Here is a 24,355-nt window from a genome sequence, read left to right as displayed (position 1 = left end):
ACAGGTGCTTGGTTAAAAACAGAATGCATTCTGGGATAAAAATAGAAAAATCTTTACTTATTTACTGATAAATATTATCAGAACTGTCGTCCTTAAATGAGCTCAGAGGTTGAATTTTTGAACCTTCAAACTCTGAAATGATCCCGTCTAAATGGGCTTCAAGTGTAACTTTAGTCGTTTTATGAGACCAAAGCCTCACCTCCAGCAGGCGTCCCGTCTGCATGGACCACAGGAAGATCTCGAATGAATCCTGGGCTCCGGCGCTCACCAGCTCGCCGCTGGCGTCCACGGCCAGCGAGGAGAACTGCGCCGGCCGAGGAGACGTGAAGGTCCGGAAGTTGCGGTACCTGCCGACACAAAGGCGGTTTCTGCGCGTGTCCTCGTTCGGGCGGAGCAAAAACCTCGCCGTGAGGTCACCTGTGCAGGTCGAAGGCTCGGACCGTGCCGTCCAGCGAGGCGCTGACGATGACGAAGCCGCTGGCGGTGAAGGCCACGCAGGTGACGCTGCTGGTGTGCTCGGTGAACGTGACGAAGCAGAGGCCGCTGCTGGTGTTCCACGCCTTCACCTGCGCAGACGACAGAAGCCGGGTGAGTGTCACGCTTGACTACCGACTCCAGACAGCCGCGGCGGCGCCCCTCACTTTGCCGTCGTCCCCGCCCGTCACGATGTACTGCCCGTCCGGCGAGTACGCCAGCGCCGCCATGTTGTTGAAGTGTCCCTGCTGCTTGAAGACGTACGACTCGCTTTGCCACTCCCACACCAGCAGCTGGCCCATCCCTAAAACAAAAAAGCCCCGCCTCCAGTCAGACAACCCCTTACCCAGCATGCAACAGCAGGAAAGCGCATAGACTCTTACGTGAGCACCCGAAGGCGATCCAGTCGCCGGAGGCGTTGACGGCCACGGACGCGATCCTCTGCTGGGAGATACTGCAGAAGAGGAGGCGGTCAGACACCTGGAGGAGGATAGAAGGAGAAAAAAGGAGGTGGCTCACCTGAGGGAGTGGACCAAGTTGAATTCTGGGAGCTCGTGCAGGTGGAAAACTCCAGAAGCAAACCCGGTGACCAGGATGTGGGTCTGCTTGTGAAACGCAGCGGCGGTCAGGTTGTTGAAATCCCCTTCTTTGTTGAAAAAATGCCTAAAAAAGGCAGTAAAAGGAGATATTTAAGCCGCCAGTGGTATTGTATACCTGGCCCCGCCCCCACTGGCAGGGGGGACGCCACGCACCCCTTACTCTGGCCCTTTCACCCCGGTCAGAACTGCATGTGACAAATGAATGGAAAAAAAGTTCTTTTTAACCTTTCTGTTGGTTTTATCTCCATAGCAACCATTGTATATTTTGGTCGCCTGGGCGTGACGAACACGTTCATGTAATTTTATAAGAATTGGTAAAAGTACAATTTTTGAATTTCCCTAGCAACAGAGTATTTATTTTTTCTTTAAACAGACAAGCCCACATTCCTAACATGGTCATATATGTTATATTGTTTCATTCCAGCTCAGGAATCTGAAATTCAATTTTCACAATATATCAGTTAAAAAAAAAAAAAAAAATCGATGCTAACGTTTAATGGAATTTCCCATTGGACGGCTAATGCTAACGCTCGGTCGACCTAAACATACATTGTTGACTAAATGAACATCTTTATAAACTCACAAGTATGAATTTTATACTTGTAAAAATTTCACAAACGTTTTCTTTTTACCATATTGTGGAAAATGTAAAATTACATAATTTTTCTAATTCAAGTGGCCCCGTGGCGAGGTTAGGAATCAGTGAAACTTCTGTTGTAAACTTAAATTTATACTGTGTGTAAAGTTTCGTAAAGATTTCTCAAAGTCAACTTTAATTTTTCCCATGTATTAGAAAAAAATGCAGGATTTAACCCATGTTTTTATTTAAGAGGACCCCTTGGCGAGGTCAGAAGTCAGTGAAACTTTGTATTTGTAGACTTAACTTTATGGTTTGTGTGTAAAGTTTCGTAAAGATCTCTAAAAGACAAATTTAATTTTTCCCATATATTAGAACAAAAATGCAGGATTTAACACATTTATTTTTATTTAAGGTTGACCCCTTGGCGAGGTCAGAAGTCAGGTTGTAGTTGTAGACTTTACTCTATGGCGAAAAGATAACTTGAACAAAAACGATATTTTTCCTATAATGTGGAAAAATATAAAAATTGCTAAACTCAACACTTTGCCAATTCTGAAACTTTTTTTTCCAACCCCCATGAGATATTTTGAACCCACTCAAATTCCATGGTTCCCACTGTGATGTCATCACCGTGGGGGATGGGTGCACACTATGCCCAAAACTTGCACTAGGTGCGTGAAAAATTTAGAAGTTAGCCAAACCGCTGAAAAGAAGGGCCTTAAAGTTATTTTATTTTGAAAAAACAAACAGAAACGTATCAAAATAAAGTCTCCTACTTGCTAGCTTGCTTGTATCGGACGTTCTTTATCTTCTTGTCGTCCGCCGGCGTCTCCGCCCTCCCTCTGACCACCTCTCCCTCCTGCCCCTCCTGCCGCTCGTCCTCCTCTTCCTCGTTCCTCGAGCCGCCGTCGGCGCTCTTCTTCTTCAGAACCAGGCCGTCCAGGTCGGTGTCGCTCTCCCAGACGCACAGCGTCCCGTCCTGGCTGACGGTGTAGAGCTGCAAATGCCACAACCAAGAGTTTTTTGGGGTTTTTTTTAACGTACAGTGTGGTTTTTATCCACAAATCGGCGATGTCGACGTACGTCTAGGCTATCCTTCTCGAAGAAGCAGCCCACCACCACGTCCTTGTGGCCCCCCAGGGAGTAGTAGATCAGGTTGGCCCAGCGCTCGGCGCCAAAAACCCACGTGGACATGTCTTTGCTGCCAACCACGAAACACCTGAAGGTAGAAAAACAACAGAGCGTTTATTTTGGTCCGTCGGTTCTTCCCGCCGGTCGGTTCCCTCTCGGCGCTCACTTGGAGTCGTCGGTCCAGTCGATGCAGGTGGTCTCATCGTACGGACCGTAGTAGCTCTTGTCCAGGACGAAGGCGTTGAACTCGTGGCGCTTCCCCGGAGCGTGGTACATCAGCGCCACGTTTTCCTTCGTCACTACGAACTTCCTGGAGGAAAAACAAACAAATGAATAAACGTCTGAGCATCTCCATCCACACGCCGCACTGGTCGGGGCTGACCTGCCGTCGGGCGAGAAGCGGACGCTGCTGACGGGTTTGTGGAAGTGGAAGTGATGCAGGACGGCTCTGGTGATGAGGCTGACCAGCAGCGCCGCGCCGTCTGTTCAAGACACGATTCAGGTGAGAAGGTCAACCGGAGGAACACCTCCAAAAGACGTTTTTTACCTTCGTCCACCACGATCGCCAAGCGGCCATCAGGAGAAACGCCAACGCAGGTGATGTTCTTGGTTGTGGAGACGGGTAACGTCTCTGACGTGTTGCTGGAAGTGAAAAGGAAAAACATCAACATCTGTCAATCCCGTCTGCTGACCGGAACCACGAGGGGTTTACTTTACACCGCGGACGCACTTTTTCAGGTTGAAAACGGAGATCCGGTTCCCCACCGGGCTGATCACAGCGTTGCCGTCGGTGGAGAAATTCAGATTTCCCTGGCGATAGACGGCGCCCAGCAGGTTGGAAAACTACAAGACATTAAAAATAGTGTCTTTCAAGATAAAACGACTCAAGAAAATAGGCAAAAATCTATAAAAATTAGATATTAACTGAAGTATAAGTACGCCGAATTAACTGTAACAGCCAATACTTTTAGTGCAATTCATTGTAATATTTATTTTATATTTATTTATAGCTAAATAGCCCTAAAATAAACAAACGGCATCATTTGTAACGGAGTTTGGTTGAACAATCAAACGCGACAAACGTGCTGGCCTTTCTCGGATTGAACTTACCTTGTACGCGAACTTCATTTTATTCACTTCATGTAAACTTTAACGGCCTGAATGTCATTTATTTACATGTACATCCTTGTAGAATGACACGAGTGAAGCCACACATGCTTCTCCGTCCTCCACGCGCGTGTGCTTGTTGTTAAATCACATCACTTCCGGTCCAAGACGATATGGAGCGCCCTCTTACGGCTGGATGACCGAACTTTTTTTTAGAAAGACGCCGAAATATTTTTTAAAACATTATTTTTTTGTGATTTTCTTTGACAAAAAAAGTCACACATCTGTAACGCAACAGTTTTTTTTGCAAAAAATATCATTACAATAAATTCAATTAATTAGTATTTTCATTTCGGTAGTCTTGTTGAAACAAGCTTACATTTTTTTTCCTTTTTTTCTAATTATTTTAATTTTTTGTATCTTTTGTTCAATTTGTACTAATTAATATTTTATTCTTAAATGATATAATTTTAGCTGAGAAAATTGATGATGAAAGCATTTTATTTATTATTTCAGAATTTAATTTTTATTTATCTATCAATTAGCAAAAAGTCAGACTTTTGAGTTGATTCCTTTTGCAAAGACTTATTTATATATACTTACTTATTATACATATATATATATATATATATATATATATATATATATATATATATATATATATATATATATATATATATATATATCGGTGTGTGTGTGTTGGTAAACGTGTATTAGCAGGACAATTGATCAGAATATACGCAACACTAGATGGACATTTTGAATTAGCAAGACAGGGGTGTGTCCTGCTAATTCAGAAAAAAAAATCTAAAAGTTTAGGAGGGTTCCTATTGGTCTAATAATAATATAGAACAATAAATAAATAAAAAAAAAATGATAAAATACCTTTTAACACACATAAGCCAATTTTTGTGTGTCATCTGCACATGACTCACTATGCCCCCAGTGGATTCTTGTGGTATAGCAGGACCTCATTATTATTCATACGTGTGAATATGACCTAATATTAATATTCACATGCATGAGTAACTGAGAGATGCTCCAAAATTGAACCCTTAAATATCTAAACAAGTACAAATTTTATATTTTTTCTCAAAACTTTGTTAATTTTAGCACTTCACTTTGTTAAAAAACACAAATTAAGTCACATATGAGCAAACATTTTACCAAAAAACTTGAAAAGTAAGAGCAAACTTTATTCAGACTCTGTGAAAACGACATGGTTGCACCAGTGACCCACTTGGAACGGGTAGGAACGGGCCGTTGTTCCTCACACGATCCCTCTTTTGATTAATTCATGACCTAGTAGCTACAGTTCACACGCAGCACGTGTGGAAAATGGCCTCCTGCCAGAAGTAAACCCAAGACGATCCGCCTCAAAGCCTCAGACGGCAGGAGGATTCACGTCGCACTTGTCGTCAGTTCAGGTTCCCAACGCGCTCGAGTCTTCTTCATCTCAGGGTTTTATGCCAGAGATCAAAGCAGGGCACCACGTGCAAGCGGACGTACTTCTGGGGCCCGGAGGAGCACTCCAGACAGCCGTAGACCGTCTCCCTCTTCTGGTTGCCCATGCCGCACAGCGCGCACGGCCCTTTGGGGATGTTGTGTTTCAGGAGGTTCACGCGCTGGTGGGAGCTTTCCCTCAGGTAGGCCGTGGACACGTCGGTCATGCTGGCGGCCTTTTCGTAGTAGTCGGTCACCACGTCGTCCATGTAGGTGTCCGAGTGCGTCAGCTCCTCAAACGTCCGGTCGTCTGAGGGAAAGTTCAAGGTCGGTTGAGGAAAAAAAAGTCAAAATAAAGCAGGAGGTCGGTAGTTGGACTGGTTCGTACCTGCCCTGAAGGGGTTTCCGTAGATGATTCCAGACAGGAACCGGCGAAGGCGGCCCATGGAGAAGCGGCCGATGAATCCGCCCAGCTGCTCACGGATCTGCTCGCGCTCAAACCCGCCCTGGGAACCTGGAGCTACACAAATATCTGACAGAAACCACAAAAAAAACAGTTTGAGAAACACATAACACAAATTTAGATGAAAATGTACAATCATTCATTTTAAATGTTGCTAAATCTAGCTTAGCTAAAACAAAAATCTTTGCTAGTTCAACGGTTAATTGATGTATATTAAAAAAATATAGAAATATTAACATAAACCCTTTTTTGTGGTAGTTTTTGATTATTAATTAATTTCCTCTCAAAAATAGCTATGAAACAGATTTTAATTTGAATTTTGACAATTAGCATTTAGCCTGTTAGCCGCTTTGCTAACAAAGCCAAATCCCTGTTTTTCTTGCATTTTAAAATATCTTGCCTCTGATCTTATTTTATTATCAAAACACATTTTCAGATTATATATGTACCAAACTCAAAAGCTAATTTTAGCTAGCACTAGTTGTTTCTGGAATAACTTTTTTACAGATTATCGTTACAAGGTTTAACACCGAAGTCAAGGATATTTTTGAGACGTATTTTCAGATTTAATAAAATTTACTAAAACTTAAAGAGAAACTAGACTTTTTAAGATCTTTCTTTGGTTCTTGGAATTTTGTTGTTTAGCTAAAATAACAAAACTTATGAATTTGAAATAGATTCTAGATTTTGTTTGTTGGGATTTTTTTTTTTTTTATCCCTAAGAGTCTACAGTCAGGCATGCTAATCTTCAGGCAGCCTCCACAAAAGGACAGAGTTGCTAACGGGCTAAAAAAACTAGCTAAAAACAACCAAGTGAACCCTGGTGTTGTTCAGCATCAGTGTGGATGCAGATTGGCTGCTAAGCAGACAAAAAAGTGGAATAAACCAAAAGGAAAGACATTTAAAGAAACCTGAATCCCAAAACGGAAGACCTATGACTCGTAGGAAACTTTAAAGTTCTAGGGTACCAGTACACCGACTATTAAAAAAACAGTTTTTTGGGGGGTTTTTTTGTATCAAACTGAACCGAGCTGTACTCCAAAAAGTGCTGGATGAGTGGAGTTCTCACCAAGACGTCCATCCAGGCGAAAAAACAGCTGACAGATGCTGAAAGCGATGGTGGTGTGAGCCGGAATGACGATGGCTTTGTCTCGACCTTTAGGGATTCTGCCATCGTCAATCTGAAACTAAAGGACAGAAAGACAGCTGTCTCATCAGTGAATTAGAAACACAACAAGTATATGCAAAAAAAAGTTTTCAAATGTTTAAAAGTTTATCTATCTGGATTTTTTTTTTTTATAAATCTGTATTTTTTGCGTCAGAATCCGCTGATTTACCTTGATTACGTGAACGCAATAGTTTTGAACGCAGAAGCATAAAAAAGTGCATTTACATAGACTTTTCATTGAAAATGGTCGCCCGAACACACGTAAGAGCAGTTTAAACGTAGCTTCAAGTGTTGCATAAAGGCGGAAAGCTCAGCTTCTTAATCCCCTGGATGTGCATTAATCTTTATAAAGATTTACAGTAGCACAAAAAGTGTGAAGCCAAGAGCTAATGCTTGTGTCAAAATGTTAAAAGACTAACTAACTGAAACTAGGACTGCCACGATAAATCGACTATTAAACAGTGGACGACTAATTTAATAGCTGATTAGTCGTTACTTATATTACATAGAGTCAGAGTTGAACAAAACTGTGAGAATTCAGCACTAAATAAATAACTTTTATATATTTGAGTCAGTGAGACCAAAACTTTATCTTCAGTGAAAAATAGTTCCTATAATTTAGATGCAAAGCTTTAAATATATTCATGAGCTATGTTTTCATCTTTTATAGTAATTTTCAAAAGATTTAAAGTTTAACAAATATTTTAGCAGCATGCTAATGATTTTGGCTAATTTATTATCTACTGAGGTCTTTATAGGCTAATTTAGAGTTTAGCTTCTATTTTAGCAACAGACTAAAGTTTTTTACTTATTTAGTTTACCGGGGAATTTTAGGCTGTTTTGGAGCTCAGCTAGTATTCAAGCAACAAGCTAGCTTTTTGGCTAATTTGTTATCTACTGGTATTTTCAGGCTAATTTAGAGTTTAGCCTATATTTTAGCAACATGCTAACATTTTTGACTAATTTATTTTACTGAGGAATTTTTGGCTATTTTATAGTTAAGCTAGTGTTTAGGCAACGAGCTAGCTTTTTTTTAAGCTAATTTGACATCTACTAAGGTTTTTTAGGCTAATTTGTAGTTATTTAAGCAACACACTACATATTTTTGCAAAATTGGCTTGTACTAAGGATTTTTAAGCAATTTTACTACAACATTTTCAGAAATTTAGGTCAACTTCAGCACTATTTTATAGTTCTTCAACAACATTTCCAGTCTTTTAGCAAATTTAACATTTAGCAAATTAGCTTTTGCATTTTCAGCAAATCCCTCCAGCAATTAAAGTAAATTGCATTACTATTTTCAACAAAAAGCTTCAGCATCTTTAGCGACTACTTTCAGCAAAAATCATTCACACTAGCATCATCACAGGTAATGCAACTCTTATTTTTTACTTTAAAGCTAATGATGGTTAAGATTTGTGCTTTACATCCACTTTACGAAATACCTGATTAGTGGACTAATCGGAAAAAAACAATTGTTGATTAGTTGAAAATGATCGTTTGTGGCGGCCCTACCTGAAGCTGAAACATGCACAGACGGAACACGTTTGTCCTTACCCTCATGGTGGTCCCTCTCATGCCAGCGTGGACAGTCAGAGAACACTGACGCGTGGTACGGATGCTCTCCACGACCACGCAAAGAACACTGCGCCCACTCTCTCTGGACTGACGAACCAGGCAGTGATCCAGGTCGACTTTTCTGAAGAGAATATTTAAAAACATGCATTGTTATGACTGTACTCTTGGATCCAGCTCCTGTTTGAGTGTAAGGGTAGACAAACTCAATCATTTATTCATCCTTACGAGGAAACCCTCTTCTCACATTTCGTCCGTCATCCAGATCCAGAATCAACACTAGAATATGAGCCTAAAATCTAATAAATTACTCTTCTTTTACTAAAAAACAATAAATTGTTGCGGGGATGGTACAGCATCTATTTCATTAACCCTTTAACACCTGATAAAGATAAAACATCAGAAAAAGAATTTCTGACAGTAACTCGGATGAGGGTTTGTAATGTTGGGATACCTGGAGTTTAGCTCGCGCAGTAAAGTCGGCACCTCCAGCTCGTGTTTGGTCACGATCCCGAATGAGGCTTTGACCGCCACCGAGTCGGAGCCGCTGACGTTGAACCCCACGTCGTTGATGAGGTGGTTCCCCAACCGGCCGTTGAGCGACACGTCCGACTTGTCCTCGTAGTTGAGAAGCTGGTAAGAAGAAACCCCTAAAGGAAGGAAAAGACTGGTGTTTTTATCGTTTTTTTTTTTTTTTTGCACATAGATTTTTACAAACAATTAAATTCAAGTTGGAAATGATGAAATTTTCACTTTCTTTCTATTTTTTAAGGCCCAATGTATAATCATTCACTCATAAACACACATTTTTATACAGCACTTTCTTACATTTTACAACCCTAACATTATATTTTTAAGTCTTTACATTTATTGTTTTTAATGCAGTAAAATATTTAGCTAGCTAGCTAGCTAGTTGTCAGCTCTGTAACCCTTTTGCCCGGACATTAATATTTGTATCTTGAACATCTTAAAGTTGAATCTGTTCCACTCCTAAAACTGAAAACGAAAACGCTATAAGCAACAGCATAATGTGTTAGCATGTACGAAGACAAGCAGGAAACCTTAAAGCTAGCTTAAACTAAACACTAGCAACACTTTATTTAGCTGACATTTGAACTAAAGCAGCAACAGAAAAAATAGTTTCAGTTCTTCAAACTTTAGATAAATATTTTCTAGAATATTTTTAAAGAAAAAATTACTAATAAGTGCTGAAATTTTCCATTCCACTAAGTTAGCGGTTTAGGAGCTAGCTTTTAGGGAAGCTAACAAGTTAAAAAGAAAAAAAGGATTATTACAATGTTGTATGGTTATACAATATAGTTTTATGCTAATTCAGGTTTGAAGAAAAACAAATAAAATACTAATTTAGTGGAATAATTTACTAAATATGGACAACGATTATTTTGTCTTCAAAATAAATGTAATTTGCGCTGACTGGCGTTTTTTTTTCTCACCTTCACCCTCTTTTTGGTTCATATTTGAAGTTTGTCACAGTTTTGGTTCCTATTTTGCTGGTACTTCTTGGTATGATTATCAGATATTAGAGTTTTTTAAAACAATTTTTCAGTCAGACTTTATTAACCGTGTTAATCTAGAAATTGTTTGCAACACGGAGCTACGTTTAAAGTGTTAGCGTGTCCTCAATACCTGTAACTCCTAAACTTTGCAACATGTATAAAAGTAATGCTAAAACAAACGTTACTGTGACTATGCTAACTCCTTATTCGGAACACGTAACACAAAATACACAGTCCAACACGGCTACAAGTTATTAGCATTATCTTTTTCGCAATACCTGTACCTCCTTAACTTTGCAACATGGAAAAACCAAGAGTGATAACTCTAGAACAAACGCTAATATGACTACGCTAACTCTAAATGTTGTTATTAACGGGCTAAAGAAACACAGACCAACACTGTTACATGTTATAAACGTTAGCTTAATAGCATTTTTATAAGTAAGACTGATATCGCTAAAACAAACGTTAATGTGACTACGCTAACTCTCAACCTTGTTAGTTACACGTAAAAGAAATACTGTACACATTAGCATTAGCCGCATTAGCATGTATTACTACCTGTAACTCCTAAACTTTGAAACAATTTAAAAAAACAGACTAATAACGCTAAAACAAACTTTACTGTGACTCGGCTAACTCCAAATATTGTTAACACATAAACACAGTCCAACATATCACATGTTATGAGCGTTAGCCACATTAGCATTTTCACAATTTCAAAGCGGTTCACAACATATAAACAAGACTGGTATTGCTAGAACAAACATTAATGTGACTATCAACCATGTTAGCAACACGTAAAATAAACACTGTTCGACACCGCTACATGTTAGCCACGTTAGCATATACGCAATAACACCCAACCAAACGATTTGACAGAGCGCCATCTACTTGTTAAAACTGATTCAACATCTAAAATTTAATCCATGCATAAATTTCTCCGGGTTTTAAGTCGTTTTTTGAAAAACAATTAAAAAACTTATTGTGAGAAAAATATGGTACAACCATAAAGTTAGCTTTATTTCAAGAACAAATTTTAGTCAATTATTTTAGGAATGTATGTGTCCACTGGAATGTCGACATGTACAAAACGTAAAGACATGACAGCAGTCTTGTTTATGGCGGGAGTCACGTTTGAAAAAAATATTGTATGAAGATTTTGAAAGCTGAAAGTGTTTCGTACAGGAGACACAACAGCCAATCAGAACACAATTCAATGTAAAAAATGAAAATAAAATCGGGCACAAATATTTGTTTTTTCATGAAACTGCTAAAGGTCAATCATAATATAAGGAGGGAGTTCTTTATATTAATTTAAATGCAGATCTATAACTATTGGGGAAGTTTGGGAAATGTATTTTCAACGCTCTTTAGCTCAACAAAAGGAAGACGCTGAAGTGGACGGAGACTCGTACCCGCAGTGATCTCCTTCTCCCCAACGAGGATGTCTTTGAGCGAGAAAGGCGTGGAGGCGAACTTGTTCTTCTTCCAGAAGTGCTTCTTCCTCTTCCTGGTCACCAGGCTGAGCGGCTGGTAGCGGTCGGCCTCGCTCAGGCTGGGAACCGGGATCAACCTCCCCGTGTCTCCAACCTGCTTCACAAAATTCTTGGTGGCGGCGGCGAACATTTTGACCGCCGCCCGCGTCTGTTGCTCTTCTCAATGGGGAGGCCGACTCTAGAGCGTTCTGTGAGACCTGTGAGGTGATGAATAATGCAGATCATGGGTAAGACGATATGAAGGTGCTCCGCAGAGGAAGGAACAAACTCAAACTGACGTGCAGGTTTGTCCATTTTAGGGACAATCTTTTATGATCCATTCACAAAGCTGTCTGAGTATCTCTGTCTCAGAACATGTTCACATCTGATCCACCAAACATCTGCTCTGGGGAAGCCTCTCCGGTTTACTTTGGATCTGATCCACCTTTCTGACTCACGGCCTAAACACATCACGTGTCCCGTGGTTACACTGCCACCTAGTTCTTACGTCCAGAAATAGACCATTTCTGAAGGTCTGTTTCACTTTGAGAGGCTAAAAATGGCTCCCCTTTAATTTACAGCAGTTTGTTTTAATAACTCCAAACTGGCCTGATGTGCATGACTGAAACCTTTTCAGGAGGAGGTCAAGCTTTGGCTTTCAAAAACCATAAGTTTATGTTAAAATGTCTACATTCGTCTCAATAAATAATAAAATAAAAATGAGTATTTGTCATTATGTAAGGAAATCAAAGATCAAAATGTCTCTTTTAAAATCAAGATAATTCAAGCGACATGTTTTGAATAAACTTTACAGAAAATTTTTGTTCAAGAAGTACAAATAGGCAGTGCTAAAAAAAAAAGCAAAAAAGACGAATTAATAGTGCAAAACAAAATTTAAATATAATGCCTAAAGGTGCCAAACATGCAGGTGATTGGTCAACATCCCAACTACCAGAATGGTTGTTGGGATGTTTTTTTTAGTGAACTGTTGTTTTTCTATTGACAGCAATAATCATTCTTTGCAGAAAAAGTAACACACAAGTCAAACTTTTTCGACAATAACGCTCAACATTGTTTAATTGTAACACTTAAAGTACAAACTCACTTTTTCACTTTATTATGTGGAAGAGCAGTATACGTATCACTCCGCCAGGCTCTGTACTACAGAAAATTGGTTCCAGGTCAGTGAACAGAACCAGAATACTCATCATTTTTTTTAATGTGTCCTTAGTGGTCCAAAATACTCTAAATTGAAAGAAAATATGCAATTTTTTTTGACATTTTTAGTTTAAGATCCCACTAAAAAGTTTTTTGTTAAAAAGTCTCATTTATGCGGGAAGAAATTCGCCCCATTTTAGCGCGTACAAAGTGACTAGGTCTTAGCTACAGTCTAGTTTCACATTAGCTCACATTGGCGAAATAGCTAATTCTGCCGTTCATCCTCCGCAGTCTCACCGTCCCGCGGATTCTTTTCACAGGGTCTTGTGTTCCGCGTCCTGATTGGCTGTTGACTTTGTCAGTTAACTTCCTCTGTACAGAGTTCATCTTACCAAATCCACGTAAAGCTCTGATTGTGATCAAATCTTTGTTTAACAACCAAGTAATTAAAGCCACCATCAAATAAGCAAATATATGAGAATCAAAGCATAAAATTATGAGAAAATTTTAAATTTGACCAAAAAAAAGCTATTTTAAAAAGTTTTAAGAAATTTTAATATTATAAAGTCATAAAGCGCAGGTTATTTTCTATAACATAATGTAGTTAGCTTGGTTTGTTATCTTTAAAATTAGAAAATTCTGCCAGGCTATGTCCAAATTCATTCAACACTCGCTATATAGTGCACTATATACTATATATACACTATAGATGTTCTATATACTATATATATATATATATATATATATATATATATATATATATACTATATATATATATATATACTATATATATACTACATATACAATATATTTACACTATATACTATATATATTATATATGCTATATAAACACTACATATACACAATGTGTACACTACATTTACACTATATAGGCTACGATATATACAATATACACCATATATACACTATATATAGACTAAATACTATATACACTATATAACACTACAAATACACTATATATACACTACATACTATATACACTTTATAAACACTATATATACACAACACATACACTAAATTTACACTATATGCACGACATATACACTATATACTTGTATACTTTATATACTATATATACTATATAAACTATATATGCTATATACACTATATATACATCATACTACATATGCTATATACAATATATACTAAATGTACTACATATACACTATATATTAGTGTGTGAATGTGTGTGTGAATGGGTCTGTGACTGTGAAGCGCTTTGAGCCTTTGAAGGAGGGTAGAAAGCGCTATACAAGTATACGACATTTACCATTTAACCATTTACTATATATGCTATATACACATTATAAACACTACATATTCACAATATACTATATATATATTACTATATATATATATACGCTACATATACACTGTATACTATATATACTATATACACTATATACACTATATACTATACTGTATCTGGTATATACACACTACATATACACTTTATATACTATATACACTATATATACTATATGTACTATATGTACACTACATATGCACTATATACGATATAGTACATACGTAGTGAGTTCGCTATTTTATAGTATAGTTCGAATCTACATTACCAATTTCCAGTGCCTTAGAAATTTCCCAGAATTCTTAGAGAAAAATCAATAAATGGGGAAACAGTTTTTACAACTAACGGAGCTAATATCTGCCCCTTCCCAAAAATTAAAGTAATTTTCATAATTTCTCAAAGGAAATTGATTAAATCTTTGTATATTTTAGACAACCACCTCCCAATCTGTGGTCAAAACTATGTTCTCGAGCTTCACTGCAGTCCCTAAAAGCAGTAAAAACCAAAGTCTTGTTCGGCGCAGGAACTGTCTTCCCATCTGCTCCGTCCCCGGATGGCTCTCCGACTCCTTAACGACAAGACCGTCTGTTCCTGAAGCACCTGAAACACTTCCTGCCGTGTTCGGCGAGGAAATCCGCTCATCCACAGAGACAAATGTTTGCTCCGTAAAGGAGCTGATTGAAAAAGAAAGAGAAGCCGAACTGAGCCTTAAATTACCCAGCATGCTCCAAAAGGTGACAATGAAAGATGAGTCCAGGTGATCTTTTGGTGTATTTGTCAATATCTGTGGGGGCCGCACCTTCGGGATTTTGGGGTCTGTTTGAAATATGGAGCCGGCAGAAGTCTGGGCTGGAAAACACATCAAACGAGTACACACCTAATATGGGTCAGCCAGTCGAATTCTTTCAACTTTTGACCATAAACTAAACCCATAAAGTTCGCAAGTCACATAAATGAGAGTTTCTATATCAGGTAGACCCCAAATTGTTGTCAAAAAGTCCTAAAAAATTGTAGATTTTTATGTTTTTTTTTATCAGATTTCATGACCACGAACTGCCAACAAAACAGGTGTTGAGTTTTGACCTAAACAGATCTCCGTACATTTCTTTTTTTTAGTTTTAAACATAAAAATTCCACACGCACGCGAGTAATATATAAAAAGAAGCAGAATCTCTGAAGCTCCTTCCCTCTTTTCATCAGTCTATTTCGCGCAGCCTCTAATTAGCCTCATCTTCTGAGCCAGAGGAGGAGGCAGAAAAGAAACGCCGCGGAGAAGGAGGGAGCCGGGGAGGAGGGAGAGGTTTGGTGGAAGGGTCGAAGCGGGACCTGGTTTCACTTCGCCGTCCTCCACTCTGGGATAACTCGGACTCCCTCAGCCCGGATGCTGTAGCTCAAAGCCGGTGGATCTGTCTTTTCCTCTGCCGCCGCTCGACTGGCGTGCAGACATGGGCCCCAGGATGGCTTTGTGCTTGGCCCTCACCTTGGCTCAGGTGATTCTTGGTGTGACCGGTCAAGAAGACACCAAAAACGGTGAGTGACCTACCCCTCCACTCCAGGATTGGCTGAAAAATCTGTTTTTTTAGCAATAAAAGTCATTTTTATTGCTGATATTTATGCATATTCTCGTGTTAATTCAAAGAGCTTTCCTTCCTCTCACAGAGCCACATTCTCCAGCCTCCAGAAAGATAAAAATCACTCCAACAGAGGTTTATTATACCCTCATTAAAGCCTACTTTCCTGTTTCTGCAGCCGCTAAACAGTGAAGGTTAATTTCATGTCGCATATTTACTCTAAAAATAAGCTGAACGATTCAAAAGGGTTGGTCCTTCTTCTCCTTTAAGCATCCTGGAGGACGGAAGTCAAAAATACTTTTTCCACTGCGAGCTTCAGCTCAGAGTGACGAATATGCGAGGTCGGCTCGGTCTATTTCAGGTCTGAATGAAGGGGTTCAGCGTGCCATGGCTATAATGATGTGGCATTGTGGATGGGATGGACAAAAGCAGGCCACTAATTTTGGTCATACTTGGGGCCAGAGGCAGACAAGACACACCCAGAGGGAGAAGATGCTGGAGGTTGAAGGGCTTTCATCCACATGTAGAGCTGCAGCATCTGTTTCCAAACGATATTTGAATAAAAACCAGGCTGAATGTCAGCAGTTGGACAAAATACTTAAATTTTCACGCTTTCTAGCTACAAAAAAACAAAAAAAGTCAATTTAAACTTTATTAAATACAATATTATGCAGAATAAAAGGAGCAATAACTTCAAAAAGTTACTTTTAACTGTATATTATTAAATACATAGAAAATATAAAGACATATATTCCATAAATATGAAAAATGCTGTTATTATTTAGTATATAGGTTTCCCAAAGAGGGAAATTAAACCATTTTGACAGGAAGTGTCATGCTAACGTGGTAGCTAAGTGTGTTAGCATAAAAACTAGCTAAATCTGCTCATATGCTAGCTAAGTTGATGATGATTTAGATGATTCATATTTAAATAATTGAAGAATTTTGATATTTTTGTTGGATTTGTCTTCTTGAAAAACCAAAGCGGTCATGCTAATGTGGTTAGCTTGTTTTTTTTTTATCTTTAACCTAGTTTAATATGCTAATCTGATAGCTAAACTGACAAAAGTAAAAGTGATGGTACATTTGCAAGTCATTTACTAATTTTAAATTTTTTTTGTTTAAATAGTTTTACGGTTGGATTGAGAATCAAGAATGGTACAATAACATATAAAGCTAACAAAGTAATTTGAAGTCTTATTTATTGTAAAAACTCGAAAAGTATCCCAGTCTGCTAGCTAAACTGATAAAAGTATGTAAATCATATGTAATTTATTTTCTAATTGTAATATGTATTTGCCTAAATTGTTTTCTGATTGGATGGATTTGAAAAACGAATAGTTGAAAAGTACAAAAAGCTAATAATTCCAAGCTTATGATGAGCTAATGAGCATCATGCTAACGTGGTTAGCTTAGTTTTTTTTTTTTTTTATCTTAAAACCTAGAAAAATATGCTAGTCTGCTAGCTAATCTGACAAAGATGTTGTTAGCTTAGTTTGTAATCCTACAAACTAGAAAACTAGCTAGTCTAATAGCAAAACTGACAGAGACATAAGTGATGGTGTATTTGTAATTAATTTACCAATTGTAATATTTCTTTGCTTACATTCCTTTTTATTGGAAGAATTTTAAGAATAAAAAAATAAAGGTTGAAAAGTATACAAGCTAACAAGCTAATTCAAAGCTTTTACTGAGCTAAGGAGCATCAAGCTAATGTGGTTAGCTTAGTTAAAAACTAGAAAAGTATACTAGTGTGCTAGCTAAACTTAGAAATTTATGTAGTTTATTTGCTAATTGTAGCTTTTTTTGTGTTAGTTATTTTTGATCGGATGGATTTAAGAATTTAAAAAATGAATAGCTGAAATATATAGAAAGCTAACATAGGCAACTAATTCCAAGCCTCTGATGAGGTAATTAGCATCATGCTAATGTGGTTAGCTTAGTTTGTTATCTTAAAAACTATAAAAATCAGCTAGTCTGTTAGCTAAACAGATATGTTTGTAATTCACATACATGAATAAAAAAGAGGAATGATTTTTCTTTAAATCCACAAAGCTAACAAGCCAATTCTAAGCTAATGCTGAGCTAGCGATTATATAATTTGTGTATAATTTATATCAATAAATGCAGTACTAATGTTTTGTTTTTCAATTTATATTTTAAAACTTTAAAAATTAAAATAAAATACTAACAAACGAAATCATCATCATCAAATACATTTAGTTTTTACTAATGTTTTTATATGTGACAATACATTTATAATTTAACTGATTAATATATATTTTTTTATTGTTTGCTCCCCTAATTATTATTATTATTTTCTTTATAACATAAATGGTTTTACTTTTATCTTTAAATATTGTTTTTAAACAATTTTGACAACTATTGTAGTGATTTTGTTCCGTTTGATTAAATGTCACGCATTAGATTATTTTTAACATTATTATTAGAAAATTTGAATGAATGAAAATACATAATACGAAAAAATATTATTAATCAGATTAACACACTTGATCATTTTATTTGGCTTCGATGTGTAAATGTTGGTATAGAACAGATTTAGATTTGTATCCATTTGTAAACAGCGTTTGCATAAGTAAAGCTGTTTTTTGCTGCACAGTTTTCTTATATACTCATGTTAAAAATGTGGAACCTCATAAACGTCTTTGGTTTAGTCAACAAAAAGCTGCAGTTCTTCTGTTTCTGGTCAGTGTGATCACAGGTTATGATTCTAGAGTCAGAAACTACATCAACATTATCTCGTTTTTATCCTTTTCTCTGCTCAAGTGGGTTTGATTGTTTTGTTTTTGGAAAGTAAAGTACAGCATTCGCCGTATTCACGGGGTTAGTGGGAGATATAGACCGGAGTCATCCACGAATACGGAGAATACTCAGAATCTGTGGATATGGAGAAACACCTCAGCACCAAAGCCCTCCAGAGTTTCATACAGACATCTTAAGATGTCAAGTTTCTGTGACAAACAGGAAGAAACACGTAACTACAGAAAAATAAAAATAAAATTGCCAATTTTCACAAATACTCATAAAATTATAAAAAAAAAAGTTAATTTTCGAGAAAAATAGTTGTAAAATTGTGAGAAAAGTTAGAGTTCTGTTATAAAATCGTAAAATCTGATTAAAAAATAGAAACATTTTTCAAGAATAAAGTTGTAAAATTTGATTAAATACATTAAAGTTTATTTAGAATTATTGAGAATAAAATTATGGGAAAAAAGTCTAAACTTTACAAGAATAAAGTCATAAATTGTGGGATGAATTAGAAGTTTTTGCAGAATAAAATTGTAAATTATGATATAAACTTAAAAAGTTCTTGAGAGTTAAGTCGTAAAATTATGAATTAAAAAAAGTTTTATGCAAAAAAAATTGCTAAATTGTGAGAAAAAAGTCAAAATTTGTAATGAAGTTTAAAAAATAAGATCAAACAGATGTCAGTGTTTTTGAGAATAAATCTGTAAAATAAAAAAATTAAAAAATCAAATTTGATTGAGAAGGAAGTCGTAAAATTCTGAAAAAAACGTTTATTGAAAGCTTTGTGAAAGAAAGTCATAAATTATGAGATAAAAGTAAACTTTTTTTGAGAGTAAGGTCGTAAAATTATTAATAAAAGACAGTACTTTGCAAAAGTACATTTTTGTTCGTAAATGAAGTCTTAAAATAGGATTAAAAGTGTGAAAGTTTCTCGAGAATAATGTTGTGAAATTATGAAAAAAATGTCTAAAGTTCTTGAAAAGAAAAAGTTGTAAAATTCTGAGAAAAAAAATTAAAGTTTTGTGATAATAAAGTCATAAAATTATGAATAAAAATATTTTTTGTGGGGGTGGAAAGTCATTAAAAAAGTAAAAGTCTTTTTGAGAAAAACTTCTAAAATTTTCATAATAAAGCAAAAAAAAGACGAAAAAAATCAACGTTTTTCAACAATAAAATTGTAAAACTTTGAGAAAAAAAAGCCATACAATTAAGAAAAATATTCAAAAATTTTACAAGAAAAAGTTGTTTTTTGAAAATAAAAAATTAAATTGCACTTTTAAAAAACATTTCAACAAACACCTTCAAAAATTACCTTTTTTATTTATTTTACAAAAGAATCAAATTATATCACATTGCTAAAAAATGTAGCTAATTCAGATTTTTTTAATTTACAGCTTTATTTTAACTTTATTTTATGAAAAACAAAACTTCTTTATAAAACAAGCATCCGTACGACTTACTTCTCTTACTTTTTTTCCTGATAATGTTACTACTTTATTTTATTTATTTATTTAATGGTGCCTGTAATCTTCCTTCATACTTTTTTTTTCTCTAGACAACAGAATTTTGTGGAGTTTAAACTGTTTTTAGCTGCTCCTCTGATATAGTTTATGTTCTTTTCTGCCGTCAGGTCTGAACTCGTAGATGAAAGCCTCGTTTCAAACCGTTTTCTTTGCCTCCCTGATGAGTCGTTTAGCTGTAATGGAGATAATGCGGCGCTGAAACTGCTGCACAGGCTGGCACTTTGACTCTCAAAAGCAGCCTCCATGCCAGTAGGTAGGTGCCCCCCTCCCTCCCTCGGGGTGTGGCGCCACATCGCTCCACCAAATCCAGTCAAACCACAATCTCTTCCTCAGCCCAACATGTAATCCAGCTGCTGTGGTTTCCCTGAAATAACTGCCGCCTTTGACCCGGGGGGGTGGGGGGGTGGGGGGGCCTCACCACATAATGGGAGCCTGGCGGAGCATGGCGGTGGGTGGACGGGGTTCACAGCACACGAAGGTGGTCACGTCTGCTTGATCCGAGCGTGCTCTTCCTGTCGAGGAGTGACAGGAGGGCTTTTATTTTGAAGGGAGGGTTTGATAACAGACACATTTATGGGTAAACTGACAGCCGGGAGCTGTCGAGTGGAACCGCAGCAGACGGTGCTTAAGTAAAGGTGTCTAAGACAGATTTATGGATCCAGAAAAAAGTGAAGTCGGGCTGAAAAATCTACTAAGATTCAATCAGGTTGATGATTTAAAACAGGAGTGTCAAAATGGGTAAAATCCAAACACACCTCAGGTCGCGGGAGGGATAAACATTTATTCAACACTCTAAAACTACATTTTTAAAGCTGTAAAACTGTAACTTTTTAACATCATTATGAACTAGATATATAGCATTAGATGTGATAATGCTAGTGTGAATTCTGTAAGCTGAATTTGACCGCTGAAAATGTTAGTGCTAATAGTTGAAGATGCTGAGATTGATAACTGAAAACACTGAAGCTGATAACCGGCTAAAATATTAGCTAAATGCCAAATTAGCCTAAAAAACAAAACAAAAAAACTAACGGTGGGTTAAAACAGCTAGTGTGTAGCTGAAAAAATAGCTAAAGTTCAAAATAGCCTGAAAAACTAAAAAAACACAAATAAATTATCCAAAACAGCTAGCTTGTAAATATTAGCCTGACTCCAAAACAGCCGTAAAAAGTTAAAATAGCCTACATTAGCCAAAACAGCTAGCATGTAAATATTAGCCTAAGAACAACCTAAAAAACGTTTTTTTTTAAAGTCTAAATTAGCCAAAACAGCTAGCATGTAAATATTAGCCTAACTTTAGAACAACCTAAAAAACGTTTTTTAAAAGTCTAAATTAGCCAAAACAGCTAGCATGTAAATATTAGCCTAACTCCAAAATAGCCTAAAAAACCTTTTTACAAAAAGTCTAAATTAGCCAAAACAGTTAGCGTTTAAATATTAACCTAACTCCAAAACAGCCTTAAAACCTTTTTTTAAAAAAGCCTTAATTAGCCAAAACAGCAAGCATGTAGCTGAAATATTAGCTAAACTCCAAAATAGCCTAAAAAATCTTAGTAAATGCCAAAATAGTCCAAAAAGCTAACAGAATGCCAATTTTTAAAACTTTAAAACTGTAACTTTTTAACATAATTATGAATAATAAAAATGCATGAATATTATTCCATATTAAATCAATTTAAACCTTAATCCGGCCCCCGGGCCTCGCCTTTGACATGTGATTTAAAAGCATAACTTCTCACATTTTAAGAACTGAGAGACCCCTCCCCCTTGTCCCCAAACAGGAAGTATCTGCTAGCTCCAGGAAGTTAATGTATCCCAGAATTCAACAGAGAAATAAACAGCTGTCATTCAATCATTCAATTGGTCAGCCTGACCTCAACAGAAGTATTCAGTCTCACGTCAAGATTGGCTGATATTGTGTAGCTCTTAAATATTAGGGGCGTGGCCTTCCAACAAGCTCACTTGTGATAGGTGAGAGTGGTTGCCATAGAAATGACGGCAGATTCCGACCAATCACAGCGTACCGACGGCATATGGCTCCAACACGATGATGTCCGACTCGTGAAAAAAATGACGACTGGATTGACTTGATTTGGTTGGAACCAGAAGTGAACTGTCTTCTATGATGATGTCACACTCACTCGGTCCAGCTCGTATATACAGTCAATGATGGAACTTCACAACTTTTAGGAAACAAAAGTGAAAAAGGTTGTAAAAATATAAACACAACAAAAAGTTATTTGGAAATAAAGCCGTAAAATATAAATTTAAAAAGTCTGTTGGTTAAGAAAAAAGTAAGAGAATTAAGTTATAAAATTATAAGGAAAAAGTCAACAATTTTTGAGAAAAAATATGTGAAATTTTAAGAAAAAGTCGTTTTTTTATAGCAAGAAAATTATGAGAAAAAGTTAGTTTTTTAAAGAATAAAGTTGGAAAACCAAAAAGAAAAAAAATCTAAGTTTTTGTTAAATAAAGTCCTAACTTTTGATTTAAAGAAATAATCGTTTTTGCAGAATAAACTTGTAAATTTATATGAAAAAAGTCAAAATTGCAAGAAATTTTTTTTTTCTAAAAAGTTGTAAAATTATGACAAAAACTATTTTTAAAGTAAAGTTGTGAATTTCAGAGGAAAAAAATAACAATTTAAAAAAAAAGTTGATAAAATTGTAAGAAAAAGTTATATTTTTTGTCTTTAAATTAAGTTTTAAATTGTGATAATGGCCATTTTTTTAAGAATAAAGTTGTAAATATATATAAAAAAAGATTTTCAAGAAAAAAGTTTAGAAAATTGTGAGAAAAACTCTTTTTTTTTTGTAAATAGCTGTAAATTAATAAGAAAAAAAGTCATTTTTTTAAATAAAGTTGTAAATGTTTTTTTAAAAAGTAAAAAAATTTTTAGAAAAAGATTGTAAAATTGTAAGAAAAAGTCAATTTTTTTTGCAAATAAAGCCGTAAAATAATGCAAAAAATATACAATTTTATTTTAGAATATATTTTTTTAACTGGGTGACGTCATATTTACCATTTAGAAAAAAAGTAGCTTTCATGTAACTGTGATAAACAGGATGTTTGTATTTTTTTCCAGAATGTCAGAAACTACAACTACAAAATCCAGAAAACTAGAAAACGAGTTTGTATCGATTAGATTGGCAACTATAGACCACAATGCATTGCGTTTAAACAATTGTTCGCCAGTTTTTTATCTTTAAATGTTTAATTTGGCAAATGGGTGACGCCATATTGCCGTTAAAGTAAAGTAGCTAAAATGATGTTCAAATTGCACTAAAATCTAATTCACTAGAGAGTCCTGCACTGTATCGTCTCTGAGAGGTTAGAAGTGGTGAAAAAATTCAGAGGCGTTCGTCTCTGCAAGTGCAGGAAAATGTTTGCTAATTGTTCTTAGCGATTGCTTTTATTTTGAAAATCTCTAACATGCTTTCCTTTCAAATGACATCATTCTTGACGGTTTAAAGAGACTTAAAAGGCTCTATGAAAGTGTTACAAAATCAGAGAATTTCTTTAATTATTTGATTTTTATCTCTAATAAAAAAAAAAACATTAATAATCATAAATAATTTTGCTGTTTTGAAGCTTTAAGTTTCTGTTCTGGCTGACCGATCTTTTATACTTTCAAAGCTCAAGTTTTTATTTCTTAAATATATTAGGTTCATTTTTAGTTATTTACTATGCTATTAAATTTTCCTTAAATTCTAGCATAAATGTCAACTGTTAAAACGACGTGTGTGACAGGAAGTCGTAACTCGCAGGTGCGCTGAAAATATCTCATTTTTGACCAAAAGAACAATCTGCTGACTCTGCATATATTTTAAACAGGAAGTTGAGACTCTAGATGGAAACAATGGTTGTTTTGGCGCCGCTCTGAGCGGGTTGAGGGGTGAAGTGGACTCTGGAGAACCGTAAACCTTCAGCGTTTATTTTTAGCTCCTCTCCAAGTCAAAACCTGTTTTCCTGTATTTATTTGGGTCCTCCATGGAGACCAATGTGAAGAGATCAACGGAAACCAGGAGATGACCTTAAGAAATAAATATTAACAACTGTTGAGATAAATCCTTTATCGCATTATTTTTTCGTACATTTAGCCGTAAATAACAAAAAATACTTTTGTTAAAACTGAAAAGAAAAAAAACGTTGAATTTCCCATGATTCCATTGGCTGAAAAAGTCATGACATCATCATGTGGGATCACTAAAATAGTAGTAAAAAATTTGATTTGATGTTTTTTACTTTTTAAGTTTACGAGTTGTGTATTATTATTTGCCTAAATTTAAACATGGTTGGAATATAATTGTGTTTAGCTAAAAAAATGAAAAATAAAATTAAAAGTGTCTTTTATTTTGAAATCTGCAACAGGAAATGCAGGATAAAAACAAGACAGGCTGTATTTTAATGTGAAAAATCATATTAACTTCTTTGTTTGCCAAAACTCTACTTGATTTTTTTGTTTAGAGTAT

At 36.1% G+C, this 24,355-nt stretch overlaps 3 protein-coding genes across 4 annotated transcripts in view; 1 reads left to right on the top strand and 2 right to left on the bottom strand.

The window, feature by feature from the left end:
* The window catches only part of pwp2h (PWP2 small subunit processome component), a 9,780-nt gene extending 5,716 nt beyond the window's left edge, over positions 1–4,064 (bottom strand). The window contains exons 1-12 of one of the 2 annotated variants that reach the window (XM_024289032.2): positions 3,895–4,064; positions 3,515–3,627; positions 3,332–3,426; positions 3,167–3,266; positions 2,951–3,094; positions 2,737–2,872; positions 2,430–2,650; positions 994–1,137; positions 858–928; positions 642–778; positions 418–566; positions 200–347 (exon numbers count right to left, since the gene is read on the bottom strand). In XM_024289032.2, the coding sequence (XP_024144800.1) occupies positions 200–347; positions 418–566; positions 642–778; positions 858–928; positions 994–1,137; positions 2,430–2,650; positions 2,737–2,872; positions 2,951–3,094; positions 3,167–3,266; positions 3,332–3,426; positions 3,515–3,627; positions 3,895–3,912 (1,476 nt within the window). In that variant the 5' untranslated portion in view covers positions 3,913–4,064. The remainder of the gene's footprint in view (positions 1–199; positions 348–417; positions 567–641; positions 779–857; positions 929–993; positions 1,138–2,429; positions 2,651–2,736; positions 2,873–2,950; positions 3,095–3,166; positions 3,267–3,331; positions 3,427–3,514; positions 3,628–3,894) is intronic. The other variant, XM_024289031.2, reaches the window with a different exon arrangement.
* A 1,002-nt stretch (positions 4,065–5,066) lies between these two features.
* pjvk (pejvakin) lies at positions 5,067–12,244 on the bottom strand. The gene is made up of 6 exons (XM_024289005.2): positions 11,476–12,244; positions 8,995–9,190; positions 8,523–8,664; positions 6,867–6,984; positions 5,723–5,866; positions 5,067–5,644 (listed from the first exon to the last, which is right to left on the bottom strand). Exons 1-6 carry the CDS (start codon positions 11,684–11,686, stop codon positions 5,343–5,345), a joined length of 1,113 nt encoding a protein of 370 aa, XP_024144773.1. The 5' UTR covers positions 11,687–12,244; the 3' UTR covers positions 5,067–5,342.
* A 3,014-nt stretch (positions 12,245–15,258) lies between these two features.
* col5a2b (collagen, type V, alpha 2b) overlaps positions 15,259–24,355 on the top strand; it is a 29,714-nt gene continuing 20,617 nt past the window's right edge. The window contains exon 1 of the mRNA XM_024289003.2: positions 15,259–15,550. Coding sequence (XP_024144771.1) covers positions 15,466–15,550 — 85 coding nt within the window. The 5' untranslated portion in view covers positions 15,259–15,465. The remainder of the gene's footprint in view (positions 15,551–24,355) is intronic.

This window comes from Oryzias melastigma, linkage group LG2 (assembly GCF_002922805.2).
Source record: "Oryzias melastigma strain HK-1 linkage group LG2, ASM292280v2, whole genome shotgun sequence".
In the NCBI taxonomy this organism is placed as follows: domain Eukaryota; kingdom Metazoa; phylum Chordata; class Actinopteri; order Beloniformes; family Adrianichthyidae; genus Oryzias; species Oryzias melastigma.
Note: the sequence above shows the minus strand (reverse complement) of the source record. Positions and strands in the feature narration are given on the sequence as shown.